This window comes from Taudactylus pleione, unplaced genomic scaffold (assembly GCF_031769625.1).
Source record: "Taudactylus pleione unplaced genomic scaffold, aTauple2 ptg000278l, whole genome shotgun sequence".
NCBI lineage: Eukaryota > Metazoa > Chordata > Amphibia > Anura > Myobatrachidae > Taudactylus > Taudactylus pleione.
In genome coordinates this window covers 6,773,603-6,790,309 of record NW_028284680.1, presented here as the reverse complement: position 1 = coordinate 6,790,309, position 16,707 = coordinate 6,773,603, and the positions used below count along the sequence as shown (strand labels likewise).

At 44.7% G+C, this 16,707-nt stretch overlaps 1 protein-coding gene across 1 annotated transcript in view; it reads right to left on the bottom strand.

The window, feature by feature from the left end:
• Nucleotides 1-16,707, bottom strand: part of JHY (junctional cadherin complex regulator) — a 104,032-nt gene that overhangs the window by 68,363 nt on the left and 18,962 nt on the right. Inside the window, exons 3-4 of the mRNA XM_088481858.1 lie at nucleotides 12,931-13,376; nucleotides 7,314-7,581 (exon numbers count right to left, since the gene is read on the bottom strand). Of these exons, the coding sequence (XP_088337984.1) occupies nucleotides 7,314-7,581; nucleotides 12,931-13,376 (714 nt within the window). The remainder of the gene's footprint in view (nucleotides 1-7,313; nucleotides 7,582-12,930; nucleotides 13,377-16,707) is intronic.

The window sequence follows — 16,707 nt, the reverse complement described above, 5'->3', positions numbered from 1 at the left end:
ACTAGTGTATAGAGCATGTGTGGAGGAAGGATTAGGTGTAGGACACAGTAATGTATGACACAAGGGAGCAGAGCAGTGATGATATTAGTGATATAGCTGTTACTAGTGTATAGAGCATGTGTGGAGGAAGGATTAGGTGTATGACACAGTAATGTATGACACAAGGGAGCAGAGCAGTGATGATATTAGTGATGTAGATGTCACTAGTGTATAGAGCATGTGTGGAGGAAGGATTAGGTGTATGACACAGTAATGTATGACACAAGGGAGCAGAGCAGTGATGATATTAGTGATGTAGATGTCACTAGTGTATAGAGCATGTGTGGAGGAAGGATTAGGTGTATGACACAGTAATGTATGACAATAGGGAGCAGAGCAGTGATGATATTAGTGATGTAGATGTCACTAGTGTATACAGCATGTGTGGGGGAAGGATTAGGTGTATGACACAGTAATGTATGACAATAAGGAGCAGAGCAGTGATGATATTAGTGATGTAGGTGTCACTAGTGTATAGAGTATGTGTGGAGGAAGGATTAGGTGTAGGACACAGTAATGTATGACACAAGGGAGCAGAGCAGTGATGATATTAGTGATGTAGCTGTCACTAGTGTATAGAGCATGTGTGGAGGAAGGATTAGGTGTATGACACAGTAATGTATGACACAAGGGAGCAGAGCAGTGATGATATTAGTGATGTAGCTGTCACTAGTGTATAGAGCATGTGTGGAGGAAGGATTAGGTGTAGGACACAGTAATGTATGACACAAGGGAGCAGAGCAGTGATGATATTAGTGATGTAGATGTCACTAGTGTATAGAGCATGTGTGGGGGAAGGATTAGGTGTAGGACACAGTAATGTATGACAATAGGGAGCAGAGCAGTGATGATATTAGTGATGTAGCTGTCACTAGTGTATAGAGCATGTGTGGGGGAAGGATTAGGTGTATGACACAGTAATGTATGACACAAGGGAGCAGAGCAGTGATGATATTAGTGATGTAGGTGTCACTAGTGTATAGAGCATGTGTGGAGGAAGGATTAGGTGTAGGACACAGTAATGTATGAGAATAGGGAGCAGAGCAGTGATGATATTAGTGATATAGCTGTTACTAGTGTATAGAGCATGTATGGCGGAAGGATTAGGTGTATGACACAGTAATGTATGACACAAGGGAGCAGAGCAGTGATGATATTAGTGATGTAGCTGTCACTAGTGTATAGAGCATGTGTGGAGGAAGGATTAGGTGTAGGACACAGTAATATATGACACAAGGGAGCAGAGCAGTGATGATATTAGTGATGTAGGTGTCACTAGTGTATAGAGCATGTGTGGAGGAAGGATTAGGTGTATAACACAGTAATGTATGACACAAGGGAGCAGAGCAGTGATGATATTAGTGATGTAGATGTCACTAGTGTACAGAGCATGTGTGGAGGAAGGATTAGGTGTATGACACAGTAATGTATGACACAAGGGAGCAGAGCAGTGATGATATTAGTGATGTAGCTGTCACTAGTGTATAGAGCATGTGTGGGGGAAGGATTAGGTGTAGGACACAGTAATGTATGACAATAGGGAGCAGAGCAGTGATGGTATTAGTGATGTAGGTGTCACTAGTGTATAGAGCATGTGTGGAGGAAGGATTAGGTGTATGACACAGTAATGTATGACACAAGGGAGCAGAGCAGTGATTATATTAGTGATGTAGCTGTCACTAGTGTATAGAGCATGTGTGGAGGAAGGATTAGGTGTAGGACACAGTAATGTATGACAATAGGGAGCAGAGCAGTGATGGTATTAGTGATGTAGGTGTCACTAGTGTATAGAGCATGTGTGGAGGAAGGATTAGGTGTATGACACAGTAATGTATGACACAAGGGAGCAGAGCAGTGATGATATTAGTGATGTAGATGTCACTAGTGTATAGAGCATGTGTGGAGGAAGGATTAGGTGTATGACACAGTAATGTATGACACAAGGGAGCAGAGCAGTGATGATATTAGTGATGTAGATGTCACTAGTGTACAGAGCATGTGTGGAGGAAGGATTAGGTGTATGACACAGTAATGTATGACACAAGGGAGCAGAGCAGTGATGATATTAGTGATGTAGCTGTCACTAGTGTATAGAGCATGTGTGGGGGAAGGATTAGGTGTAGGACACAGTAATTTATGACAATAGGGAGCAGAGCAGTGATGGTATTAGTGATGTAGGTGTCACTAGTGTATAGAGCATGTGTGGAGGAAGGATTAGGTGTATGACACAGTAATGTATGACAATAAGGAGCAGAGCAGTGATGATATTAGTGATGTAGCTGTCACTAGTGTATAGAGCATGTGTGGAGGAAGGATTAGGTGTAGGACACAGTAATGTATGACAATAGGGAGCAGAGCAGTGATGATATTAGTGATGTAGGTGTCACTAGTGTATAGAGCATGTGTGGAGGAAGGATTAGGTGTATGACACAGTAATGTATGACACAAGGGAGCAGAGCAGTGATTATATTAGTGATGTAGCTGTCACTAGTGTATAGAGCATGTGTGGAGGAAGGATTAGGTGTATGACACAGTAATGTATGACAATAAGGAGCAGAGCAGTGATGATATTAGTGATGTAGGTGTCACTAGTGTATAGAGCATGTGTGGAGGAAGGATTAGGTGTAGGACACAGTAATGTATGACACAAGGGAGCAGAGCAGTGATGATATTAGTGATGTAGGTGTCACTATTGTATAGAGCATGTGTGGAGGAAGGATTAGGTGTATGACACAGTAATGTATGACACAAGGGAGCAGAGCAGCGATGATATTAGTGATGTAGGTGTCACTATTGTATAGAGCATGTGTGGAGGAAGGATTAGGTGTAGGACACAGTAATGTATGACACAAGGGAGCAGAGCAGTGATGATATTAGTGATGTAGCTGTCACTATTGTATAGAGCATGTGTGGGGGAAGGATTACGTGTATGACACAGTAATGTATGACACAAGAGAGCAGAGCAGTGATGATATTAGTGATGTAGATGTCACTAGTGTATAGAGCATGTGTGGAGGAAGGATTAGGTGTATGACACAGTAATGTATGACACAAGGGAGCAGAGCAGTGATGATATTAGTGATGTAGATGTCACTAGTTTATAGAGCATATGTGGAGGAAGGATTAGGTGTATGACACAGTAATGTATGACAGAAGGGAGCAGAGCAGTGATGATATTAGTGATGTAGCTGTCACTAGTGTATAGAGCATGTGTGGAGGAAGGATTAGGTGTATGACACAGTAATGTATGAGAATAGGGAGCAGAGCACTGATGATATTAGTGATATAGCTGTTACTAGTGTATAGAGCATGTGTGGAGGAAGGATTAGGTGTAGGACACAGTAATGTATGACAATAGGGAGCAGAGCAGTGATGATATTAGTGATGTAGGTGTCACTAGTGTATAGAGCATGTGTGGAGGAAGGATTAGGTGTATGACACAGTAATGTATGACAATAGGGAGCAGAGCAGTGATGATATTAGTGATGTAGCTGTCACTAGTGTATAGAGCATGTGTGGAGGAAGGATTAGGTGTATGACACAGTAATGTATGACACAAGGGAGCAGAGCAGTGATGATATTAGTGATGTAGCTGTCACTAGTGTATAGAGCATGTGTGGAGGAAGGATTAGGTGTATGACACAGTAATGTATGACACAAGGGAGCAGAGCAGTGATGATATTAGTGATGTAGCTGTCACTAGTGTATAGAGCATGTGTGGAGGAAGAATTAGGTGTATGACGCAGTAATGTATCACACAAGGGAGCAGAGCAGTGATGATATTAGTGATGTAGATGTCACTAGTGTATAGAGCATGTGTGGAGGAAGGATTAGGTGTATGACACAGTAAGGTATGAGAATAGGGAGCAGAGCAGTGATGATATTAGTGATGTAGCTGTCACTAGTGTATAGAGCATGTGTGGGGGAAGGATTAGGTGTAGGACACAGTAATGTATGACAGTAGGGAGCAGAGCAGTGATGATATTAGTGATGTAGTTGTCACTAGTGTATAGAGCATGTGTGGAGGAAGGATTAGGTGTAGGACACAGTAATGTATGACAATAGGGAGCAGAGCAGTGATGATATTAGTGATGTAGATGTCACTAGTGTATAGAGCATGTGTGGAGGAAGGATTAGGTGTGTGACACAGTAATGTATGACAATAGGGAGCAGAGCACTGATGATATTAGTGATGTAGGTGTCACTAGTGTATAGAGCATGTGTGGAGGAAGGATTAGGTGTATGACACATTAATGTATGACAATAGGGAGCAGAGCAGTGATGATATTAGTGATGTAGCTGTCACTAGTGTATAGAGCATGTGTGGAGGAAGGATTAGGTGTATGACACAGTAATGTATGACACAAGGGAGCAGAGCAGTGATGATATTAGTGATGTAGATGTCACTAGTGTATAGAGCATGTGTGGAGGAAGGATTAGGTGTATGACACAGTAATGTATGACACAAGGGAGCAGAGCAGTGATGATATTAGTGATGTAGATGTCACTAGTGTATAGAGCATGTGTGGAGGAAGGATTAGGTGTATGACACAGTAATGTATGACACAAGGGAGCAGAGCAGTGATTATATTAGTGATGTAGCTGTCACTAGTGTATAGAGCATGTGTGGAGGAAGGATTAGGTGTATGACACAGTAATGTATGACAATAAGGAGCAGAGCAGTAATGATATTAGTGATGTAGGTGTCACTAGTGTATAGAGTATGTGTGGAGGAAGGATTAGGTGTAGGACACAGTAATGTATGACACAAGGGAGCAGAGCAGTGATGGTATTAGTGATGTAGCTGTCACTAGTGTATAGAGCATGTGTGGAGGAAGGATTAGGTGTATGACACAGTAATGTATGAGAATAGGGAGCAGAGCAGTGATGATATTAGTGATATAGCTGTTACTAGTGTATAGAGCATGTATGGAGGAATGATTAGGTGTATGACACAGTAATGTATGACACAAGGGAGCAGAGCAGTGATTATATTAGTGATGTAGCTGTCACTAGTGTATAGAGCATGTGTGGAGGAAGGATTAGGTGTATGACACAGTAATGTATGACAATAAGGAGCAGAGCAGTGATGATATTAGTGATGTAGATGTCACTAGTGTATAGAGCATGTGTGGAGGAAGGATTAGGTGTAGGACACAGTAATGTATGACAATAGGGAGCAGAGCAGTGATGATATTAGTGATGTAGATGTCACTAGTGTATAGAGCATGTGTGGAGGAAGGATTAGGTGTATGACACAGTAATGTATGACAATAGGGAGCAGAGCAGTGATGATATTAGTGATGTAGATGTCACTAGTGTATAGAGCATGTGTGGAGGAAGGGTTAGGTGTATGACACAGTAATGTATGACACAAGGGAGCCGGGCAGTTATGGTTTTAGTGACCATGAAAAAACGGTAGTCCGAGTACTATCTTGGCTTACGCTGCCTAAACCGGTAATGATATACAGTATCACAATGATGGGTTTTATTTTATACCATGTAGAGATTGATAAGTATTATCCGATTTCTCCAGGAAAATTCTTTAATTTCAAACAAGTCCAGTTCCAGGTAAGGGTCGTCTTTGGTATGACAATAAAAAAAGGTCAGGGACAGACACTTAGGGTGACTGGAGGTGACCTAAATTGTTTTTCTCATGGACAACTTTACATGGCCCTTATGTGTCACGTCTGTGTCACGTATGTGTGTTACGTCTGTGTCACGTATGTCACGTATGACGTATGTGTCACGTCTAAACTGAATCTTTTTGTGTTGACGTCAAGGGAAAAATCATATAAGACCTCGGCTAAATAAAACTATCGCCTTAATTGAATATTTCTCTGGTGCAAAGCCGGGGCGGGTCGCTAGTTAATTATATGCCAGTTGTGTCACCTGGAATTCTGTTTGTTGGTCAGTCAATTATTAGACATTTAAAGGAGAGAAGCTGGATCGCAAATCTATCCTACTTACAGATCAGGGTAAGTGTGCCCTCTCCATGCAGCAGCTAAGTAGTAGTACACCAGTCCAGGGCCTTGGTACAAGTATCCATACCTAGTTTTATTACCAGAACAAAAATAAACAAAACAAAGTACATCCTGGCATTTCCCGCTCTAACTAAACAAAATGATTCCCTATCTCAGAGAGGAAGGACATAACGCAGTGTTCTCCCCAGAAATTTTTTCCAGCCGGGTGGCATCCAAAAGTAGCCGGGTGGGGGCCTTCGCAACTATGTGCGCGCCAGGAAAAGGGGTATCTCCCAGACCAATCCAGCCCGAAATGTCTCAGGCTGCTCCCCCACTGGCTCTCAGTCAAAAGTGCCCATTATGCAGTGCCCCCTGTATTTGTGCCCTTTATACAGTGCCCCCTGTAGTTTTCCCCTTTATGCATTCCCCCTGTAGTTTAGCTTTGCCCTCATGCAGTGCCCCCTGGCTGAAGTAGTGCCCCTATATAGTGCCGCAGACTGGTCCCTTATGTAGTGTCCCCAGACTTAAATAGTGCCCCCAGGCTGGCCCCTTATGCAGTGCCCCTGGTTTAAAGTGTCCCTTATGCAGTGCCCCCAGGCTTGCCCCTTATGCAGTGCCCCTAGTAGTGGCGGGCTGGGCCGGGGCGCGGGGTGCCATGTGTCATGATGTCATGTGTCGTCTCTCCCATAATGCAGAGCGGCCCGGCCCGGGAGGACAGACGGAGGAGCAGATGGTGGCGGCGGGAGCGGGGATTCAGGTAAGTATTTTTTTTATTTTGTTTCTTATGTTACGTGTGTCTACTGGGGGGGGGGGTGTCTGGCACTACTGGGGGCACTACAAAGGGGGGACTACTACTACTGGGGGCATCATTGGGAACGCTGGCCTCTGAAGTGATCGGAGGCTTCTTTAGCCTCCGGTCACTTCAGAGGCCAGTGTTCCACAGCGGGAGTCGGCGGGGGTCGGCGGGGAAAAGTGCCGGGCAGCAGGCTGTTTCTGCCGGGTGATGCGCCCACAGAAAACAGCCTGGGGAAAACACTGAACTGTCCCTCTCACAAACCAGAAGTCTTTAGCACTTACATTCAGTAATCAGAGTGTCTCTCAACAGGCCTCTGACCTGTTCCCCAGGCACTGAGAGACTGACTACCAAGTCTGACACACACTTTATCAGCCTCTCCCATGTACAGTAGTCTGGCAAATGAGGCTGCTACTCAGCTTTTGTCTACCAGACAGAAGCTAAAAACCTGGGACATACATATCTCAGGAAAGGAAAGTCGTGAAACCACACCAATTTCTTAATAGTAATAACAATACCTTTTGACGTTTTTCTTCTATTTGGTTATTCTTTATCGTTTGCGTCTGAATCACCCCGGAATGGCGCTGTCCAGCGTCACCTATAATTTTATCAGAGGGAAAGGAGATGGCTGCAGCTCGGAAATCACTGTTGGATTCCGCATACTCATGCGCTGCATTTTTCAGTTGACTAATCTGCTTTGGCACGGAGATGTAATGATCAGTGTTATAGCTCACCGGAGACGCGACACGCGGTTCGTGAAGTGCCTGAACATCGCGCTGTGATAATCTATATGGAGAAGTGACAACAAAGTTGAAAAAAAAGTAGAATTAGTGCCTCAGCCACTTGTATTTAACCATCTGTGCTCAAGCATGATTATCCTTAAAACATGGACTGTTATGGAGCATTGAGAACCAAGCTTGGGACACTTTGATAAAGTAGAAGATGGTGGGAGATGATTCCATTATATTTAGTGATATTTGCTTTGGGACAATTGGGTGACATTGAAAGAGGACGTTACATAATGCCACTAACCAGCATGTACCATTGTACAGTATATCATTACATACAGTAGAACGTCACAAGCCTAAGGTGTCATAAACTATGAAATAATAATATAAATGGCAGAGTTACATAAAAGTTTTGTTCTGGTCAGAGTTAGTGGACCTGGTCAGAGTTAGTGAACCTGGTGGACCTGGTCAGCGTTAGTTGACCTGGTGGACCTGGTCATAGTTAGTGGACCTGGTCATAGTTAGTGGACCTGGTGGAGGTCCTCCCTGTGCACTTGGCAGCTTTGTCTCTGCATAGACTATTTTATTGACTAAAAGTAAATGATTGAATGATTGACTGCAAAAGAACATGAAGAAAACAATGACTTTAGAACTTTTAGGTTGGAAGTTACTTTCTATATAACTCTTTTAAACACACATTTCCTGAAGGCACTAGAGCCCTTAGATGAGTAGCAGTGGGGTGAAATGGGGGTACTATGTGACATATAACTGAACTGGGGGTACTGTGTGACATATAACTGAACTGGGGGTACTGTGTGACATATAACTCAACTGGGGGTACTCTGTGACATATAATTGAACTGGGAGTACTGTTTGACATATGTGACCTGGGGGCAGGGGCTGGCTGGCAACTTTTAGCCTGGGGGGCAAATGCATGCAGGCGGCCCTGGCAAAGGAGTAGCGTGTAGCCAGGGTGCCCGAAAGAACGTGTGTGCTACGGTGCCCCCCCCCCCTCAGGAGAGGACACCCTTATGCAGGCCTCGAGTAGTGCCCCCCCGTAGTGATCCCCCCTATGCAGTGCCCCTTGTGCCCCCAGTAGTAAGTCCCTTATATAGTGCCCCCAGTAGTGGTAACCCTTATGCAGTGCCCCTTAAATAGTGGCCCCAGTTGTAGTCTTCCCTCTATGCAGTACCCCCACTATTGCCCTTTATATAGAGCCCCCAGCAGTGGTCCCTCGATGCATTGCCCCCAGTTGAAGTCCCCTCCCCCCTATGTAGTACCCCTAGTAGTAGTCCCATCCCCCCTATGCAATGCCCCTAGTAGTAGTCCCCTTGTAGTGCCCCTAGTAGTAGTCCCCCCCAGTAGTAGTACCCCCCTTGTAGTGCCCCCAGTAGTAGTCCCCCCCTTGTAGTGCCCCCCTTGTAGTAGTCCCCACTTGTAGTGCCCTCAGTAGTAGTAGTCCCCCCCCTTGTAGTAGCCCCAGTAGTAGTAGTCCCCCCCCCTTGTAGTGCCCCCAGTAGTAATAGTCCCCCCCTTGTAGTGCCCCCAGTAGAAGTAGTCCACCCCCCCTTGTAGCGCCCCCAGTAGTAGTAGTCTCCCCTTTTGTAGTGCCCCCAGTAGTGGTCTCCTCCTTATAGTGCCAGACCCCCCGCAGTAGACACACATAATATAAAAAAAAAAAACACTTACCTGACACCCGCTCCTGCTCCTGGTCGCCGAGATCAGCTCCTCCGTCCGCCGTTTTTCCATTATGGGAGTGACGCGTCACTCCCATTACCCACTGCGGGAGCCGGAAGATGTCCGGCTCTGGCAGTGGGAGCAGCAGCCGATGAGAGTCTGTCTGACTCTCATCAGCTGCTAAAGCAAACACACAGCTGCCGGCTCCGGCGGCTGTGTGTTTGTGTTGTGTAGCGCTGACCGAACTCCGTACTGGGCATACTGTGTGACATATAACTGAACTGGGGGTAATGTGTGACATATAACTGAACTGGGGGTAATGTGTGACATATAACTGAACAGGGGGTACTGTGTGACATATAACTGAACTGGGGGTACTCTGTGACATATAATTGAACTGGGATTACTGTTTGACATATGTGACCTGGGGGTACTGTGTGACATATAACTGAACTGGGAGTACTGTTTGACATATGTGACCTGGGGGTACTGTGTGACATATAACTGAACTGGGGTACTCTGTGACATATAATTGAACTGGGAGTACTGTTTGACATATAATGTGACCTGGGGGTACTGTGTGACTTATAACTGAACTGGGAGTACCGTGTGACATATAATGTGAACTGGGGGTACTGTGTGACATATAACTGAACTGGGGGTACTGTGTGACATATAACTGATCTGGGGGTACTGTGTGACATATAATGTGAACTGGGGTACTGTGTGACATATAATTGAACTGGGGGTACTCTGTGACATATACCTTAACTGGGGGTACTGTGCGACATATAATTGAACTGTGGGTACTGTGTGACACATAATGTGAACTGGGGGTACTGTGTGACATATAATGTGAACTGGGGGTACTGTGTGACATTAAACTGAACTGGGGGCACTGTGTGACATATAACTGATCTGGGCATACTGTGTGACATATAACTGGACTGGGGGTACTGTGTGACATATAACTGAACTGGGGGTAATGTGTGACATATAACTGAACTGGGGGTAATGTGTGACATATAACTGAACTGGGGGTACTGTGTGACATATAACTGAACTGGGGGTAATGTGTGACATATAACTGAACAGGGGGTAATGTGTGACATATAACTGAACTGGGGGTAATGTGTGACATATAACTGAACTGGGGGTACTGTGTGACATATAACTGAACTGGGGGTAATGTGTGACATATAACTGAACTGGGGGTACTCTGTGACATATAATTGAACTGGGAGTACTGTTTGACATATGTGACCTGGGGGTACTGTGTGACATATAACTGAACTGGGAGTACTGTTTGACATATGTGACCTGGGGGTACTGTGTGACATATAACTGAACTGGGGTACTCTGTGACATATAATTGAACTGGGAGTACTGTTTGACATATAATGTGACCTGGGGGTACTGTGTGACTTATAACTGAACTGGGAGTACCGTGTGACATATAATGTGAACTGGGGGTACTGTGTGACATATAACTGAACTGGGAGTACTGTGTGACATATAATGTGAACTGGGGGTACTGTGTGACATATAACTGAACTGGGGGTACTGTGTGACATATAATGTGAACTGGGGTACTGTGTGACATATAATTGAACTGGGGGTACTCTGTGACATATACCTTAACTGGGGGTACTGTGCGACATATAATTGAACTGTGGGTACTGTGTGACACATAATGTGAACTGGGGGTACTGTGTGACATATAATGTGAACTGGGGGTACTGTGTGACATATAACTGAACTGGGGGCACTGTGTGACATATAACTGATCTGGGCATACTGTGTGACATATAACTGGACTGGGGGTACTGTGTGACATATGACTGAACTGGGGGTACTCTGTGACATATGTGAACTGGGGTACTGTTTGACATATAACTGAACTGGGGGTACTGTGTGACATATAATGTGAACTGTGGGTACTGTGTGACATATAACTGAACTGGGGGTACTGTGTGACATATAGGGGGTCATTCAGACCCACTCGCGAGCGGCAGTCCGCTCGCAAGTGGGTCGATGGTCCCCACTACGCATGCGCACGACGGAGGGAGCTCCGTCGTGCGCATGCGTGAGACCCGACGAGCGAAGGACTTTCCTTCGCTCGGAGTGTCTCATAAAAGGGGGCGTGCTGTCGATGGTGACTGACAGCACGCCCCCTTTGGTGGGCGTGCCGGGGGCGTGCCTGCCAGACGTAGGCGTTCCCAAGGGAACGCCTGCCGTCTGAAGCCGGCCCCACTGACATCACTAGTGATGTCAGTGGGAGTGATTTTAGCTCTGTTAGAGCCAAAATCACTCCTGGCCTTGCGGTTGAGAAACCCAACCGCAGGCTTTTACTCGCAGTTCCAATGGTCGCGATGGTCAAGACCATCGCGACCATCATTTTCCACGCTCGTATATGCTGTGGGTGGTGACCCACAGCTATACGAGCGTCCAGGAGGACGCTCCATATTAATGGAGGTGGGCCCTAATTCAGAGCGAGCGCTCTGGTCAGAGCGTCCGGCTCTGAATCAGGGCCATAATGTGAACTAGGGGTACTGTGTGACATATAATGTGAACTGGGGCTACTGTGTGACATATAATTTAACTGGGGCTACTGTGTGACATATAATGTGAACAGGGGGTACTGTGTGACATATAATGTGAACTGGGGGTACTGTGTGACATATAACTGAACTGTGGTACTGTGTGACATATAATCTGAACAGGGGTACTGTGTGACATATAACTGAACTGGGGGTACTGTGTGACATATAATGTGAACTAGGGGTACTGTGTGACATATAATGTGAACTGGGGCTACTGTGTGACATATAATTTAACTGGGGCTACTGTGTGACATATAATGGGAACAGGGGGTACTGTGTGACATATAATGTGAACTGGGGGTACTGTGTGACATATAACTGACCTGGGGGTACTGTGTGACATATAATGTGAACTGGGGGTAATGTGTGACATATAATGTGAACTGGGGGTACTGTGTGACATATAATTGAACTGGGGGTACTGTGTGACATATAATGTGAACTGGGGGTACTGTGTGACATATAATTGAACTGGGGGTACTGTGTGACATATAATGTGAACTGGGAGTACTGTGTGACATATAATGTGAACTGGGGGTACTGTGTGATATATAATGTGAACTGGAGGTACTGTGTGACATATAATTGGGGAACTGTGTGGCATACAGTGTGAACTGGGGGCACTGTGTGGCATGTAATGTGAACTGGGGGCACTGTGTGACATGCAATGTGAACTAAGGGCACTGTGTGGCATATAATGTGAATTGCGGCAATGTGTGACATATGTGAATGGAGGCACTATATGTGGCCTATAAATGACAATATAATAATTTTGCTTCCGTGATTTAAGAATTGTGTTTCTGCTAGGCTGTTTTAGCAGGGAAACAGCCTGCCGGGTGTGCAGGGTGCCATCTCTACCCGGTGAAATAGTCACAGTCGGATGAATTTTCACACTGCAGGAAGAGCTTTGGGGCTGCCCAGCATCTCTGTGAGTGCTTGGCACACCCCCTACAGTGTCTTAAGGACATGCCCCTTTTTCGAGTGACCACGCCAGGTTCCTTGCCCTCTCTGGCCCTTACGTAAACACTAAAGAAGTCTTAATGTTTGCATTTTAACCTCCAAAAACTTAGTATTTTTCCTAATTTCAATTTTGTACCTATTGGGGTACCCCAAAAACATCTCCTTACCCTGGGGAAGTACAATTGTTCCACATGTCTCGTACATGTCTCCCCCTAGTTTCGATCTTCTCATTCTTAATCCGTTCATGTTTTATCCTCTGTGGTTTTACCTGGTGGTGAAATGACACTTTGCTCTGAATCTGGGGGTTTTCTGCTGATATATAATTGTCCTTTGATATTCCTGGAGAATAAACATGTCTGTCAGGATAGGAAGCGGCAGCCGGACAGTCGTTGTCCGTTTGTCCGCAAGAGAAGCCCATTCTGTCCTGTTTTGACACATCAATGTCTGAAGAAGGATTTGCCATAATTGTAGTTTTTGATGCTGTCTGTCTGATACGGTCGTTTGGAAGCCCCAATTCTTCTATGGTTCCTGGAATTACAGTTGCACTGTATTTCATTTCCTTCACTGGCTGTGATACACTCTTGGCCAGCATGGAATCGGACTTTCCACTGCCCTAAAATAAATAATTTGTATTAACTTAAAAGTAAAACAGTCTTACAACACTTAATGGCCATCTCACAGTACAAATAACTGATCACAAAGAGTAACTCTCACCCACACACAATCAGTTGAATCAATATTAATAAAAAGAGACTGGGTACGATATGTGGGTTGGCTACGGGATCCCGATGGTCGAGATGCCAGCGGTAAGAATACTGACAGCGACATCCCGAAATTTAGAATCCTTACGCCTGCATGTAAGTACCCCTACCCTAACTCTCCCCCTAACCCACCTTTCCAGCAGCCTAACCTTAACCCTCCCCCCGCAGCCTAGCCCTAACCTCCTCCCCAGCAGCCTAACCCTATCCCCCCCAGAAGCCTAACCCTAATCCTTCCCTCATAGTGTCTAAAAGAGAATAAAAGAGAGCTCCCGTAGTTCCTCAGAGAGAATTGAGCTTCCATAGAATCTCAAAGAAGAAAAGAGAGCTTCCATAGTTCCTCAGAGAGAATGGAGCTTCCATAGTATCTCAGAGAAGAAAAGAGAGCTTCCATAGTTCCTCAGAGAGAAGTAAATTGATCTTCCATAGTGTCTAAGAGAAAATAAAAGAGAGCTTCTATAGTTCCTCAGAGAGAAGCGAGCTTCCATAATGTATCAGGGAGAAGACGAGAGCGCTTTCATAGTTCCTGAGAGAGAAGGAAGCTTCCATAGTATCTCAGAGAAGACATTAGAGCTTACATAGTTCCTCAGAGAGAAGAAAATGGATCTTCCATAGTGTCTAAGAGAATAAAAGAGAGCTTCCATAGTTCATCAGATTGAAAGGAGCTTCCATAGTGTCTAAGAGAGAATAAAAGAGAGCTTCCATAGTTCCTCAGAGAAAAAGGAGCTTCCACAGTGTATATGAGAGCAAAGACAAGAGAGCTTCCATAATCCCTCAGAGAGAAGAAAATTGATCTTCCACACTGTCTAAGAGAGAAGAAAAGAGAGCTTCCATAGTTCCTCAGAGAGAAGGGAGCTTCCACAGTGTCTAAGAGAAAATAAAAGAGAGCTTCCATAATTCCTCAGAGAGAAGAAAATGGATCTTCTGTAGTGTCTAAGAGAATAAAAGAGAGCTTCCATAGTTCATCAGATTGAAAGGAGCTTCCATAGTGTCTAAGAGAGAATAAAAGAGAGCTTCCATAGTTCCTCAGAGAAAAAGGAGCTTCCACAGTGTATATGAGAGCAAAGACAAGAGAGCTTCCATAATTCCTAAGAGAGAAGAAAATGGATCTTCCACACTGTCTAAGAGAGAAGAAAAGAGAGCTTCCATAGTTCCAAGATAACTGCCTCTACTTTAACTTGACAACCGGTACTCTTTATATTAGACATTAACTTTACTTGCACTCACTTTTGAGATCACTTTTTATATTGTGGCTGCCTCAGCAATGAGCAGAAGTAGAAGGATCTTGAAGATACTCCCTAGGGACAGAATGCAATTTAAGTCTTACTCAGCAGGATAGATTTCTGGGCAATTTTATTAACATATCAGCCATAGACAGTGGATTACCTACTGGGGGGGGGTATATTTATTAAAGTGCAGGTTTTTAAAAGTGGAGATGTTGCCCATAGTAACCAATCAGATTCTACTTATCCTTTACCTAGCACCTTCTAGAAGATAATAGCTAGAATCTGATTGGTTGCTATGGGAAACAGCTCCACTTTTAAAAACTCGCATTTTAGTAAATAAGCCCCTGGATGTCTAGATCATGACATAGACTTGAGGTGACACAGAATCTCCCCTACAGAAAACCTTATTCATCATTCTTATGGCTTTTCAATGCACATAGGTTCTATTTTATGTGGTGCAGTAGGAAAAACATTGACTGCCATGTACCCAGAAGTACAGTCTGCTAAATAGGAGCTGCTTAGATGCAGTCAGTAGCCTAAGATCCAGCTAATTACCAACACGATCAACGACTATGTCTTTCTTTACAGATGGCTAAAAAGCCCTATCCTACACTGAGAAGCCATTATAAGAATGAAACAAGGGTTGATCCCACCATGAGGCAAGGTGAGAACATGGTCTCAGACAGCACAATTCCATCTGTACGAGAGATGAAGATCTCACCTCGCCTCCTGACTCCTGCCAAATGCTGCTTTCCTCCTACAATGGCCGCAGATGAAGATGTACTGTGACACATGTCATCCCAAGCCTGGAGTGCTGTGTCTAATAGCAGGAGTGGAATGCAGGTTACCTACTCTCCCAAGCCTCCACTTTGCCTGGTCCCGTTATTAGTGACCACACTCCTCACAAGGCAACTGCAGGATGAAGCATAGGGTGATACTGCGTGTCACTGTCTGACTCCGGTGACCCATGTATGAGGTTATGAAAAGTGAGAAGGGGGGGCAGGGATAGCGCCCGCCGTTGTCTTATCAAACTTCCTTAGACGCTTTGTCTAAAAACCCAACAAGTATTGATTTCATGACTATCAATGACCTCATTTAATTTTTACTGTACTCTGTGATTATGACACAATCGTTTTTATTTCCCATTAAAAGCAATGTTTAAACACTGACTTTGTGAATGAGCCCCCACCAGTCTTCCCCGAGTCCCCGCAGCGGACTCGGACACCAGCGCCCTGAATGGGCTGTGATCCCCCTACAGAAGCAGGTGGGCTCGACAAGAGAAACGGGCAATTAGACGGCACTCATTATACATTAAGTGATTCCAGTGCGCTCTGGTAAACACAATCTATTTACCTGAAATAAAAAGAAACATCTCCTATTTGTTCGCCCCGGCCTCTCAATGATTATGTTGTTTTGGAGTGCGCATTGTACGCGTACAGATAGAGTTTACTGGGCCAGTGAAACATACTTCTACATTACCCCTTAGAGAGAGGGACAGGACACAACCTCCTGGCTGCCTGTTTTGTGAACTATTCTATTAATACCAATCAAATTGAGAAAATGATCAAATGGAATTGCATTTTGAGCATCATAAGCTGTGTAATGTCTATTCTGTTAAATTGAGGCCTATAATTGCTTCTCTACAGAAAAGGTACAACAAAGACAGCAATCATGTCATGTCATTATCCCAGACTAGGAAACGGCCGCAGCAGCCACAACATCAAAGACTTGTGCTTTTCGAATTGCATTTGGCTGCTATTGCAGAAGCGCAGGCAATCTTGATTAGGTGTTTATACTGAGGCAAGCCTAGTGCACAGGCAGTCTGAGTGCCCTGGTCTAGAGCCATTAAAAAATTGTACATTATGTCCCTGCCTTTGAAGTGATGGTTGTAGGCAGGAAAAGCGACTCGCGTTGAGTACAGCTGAGTGAGATTGCTCGTCTACTTGTGATTCTCGCTCAA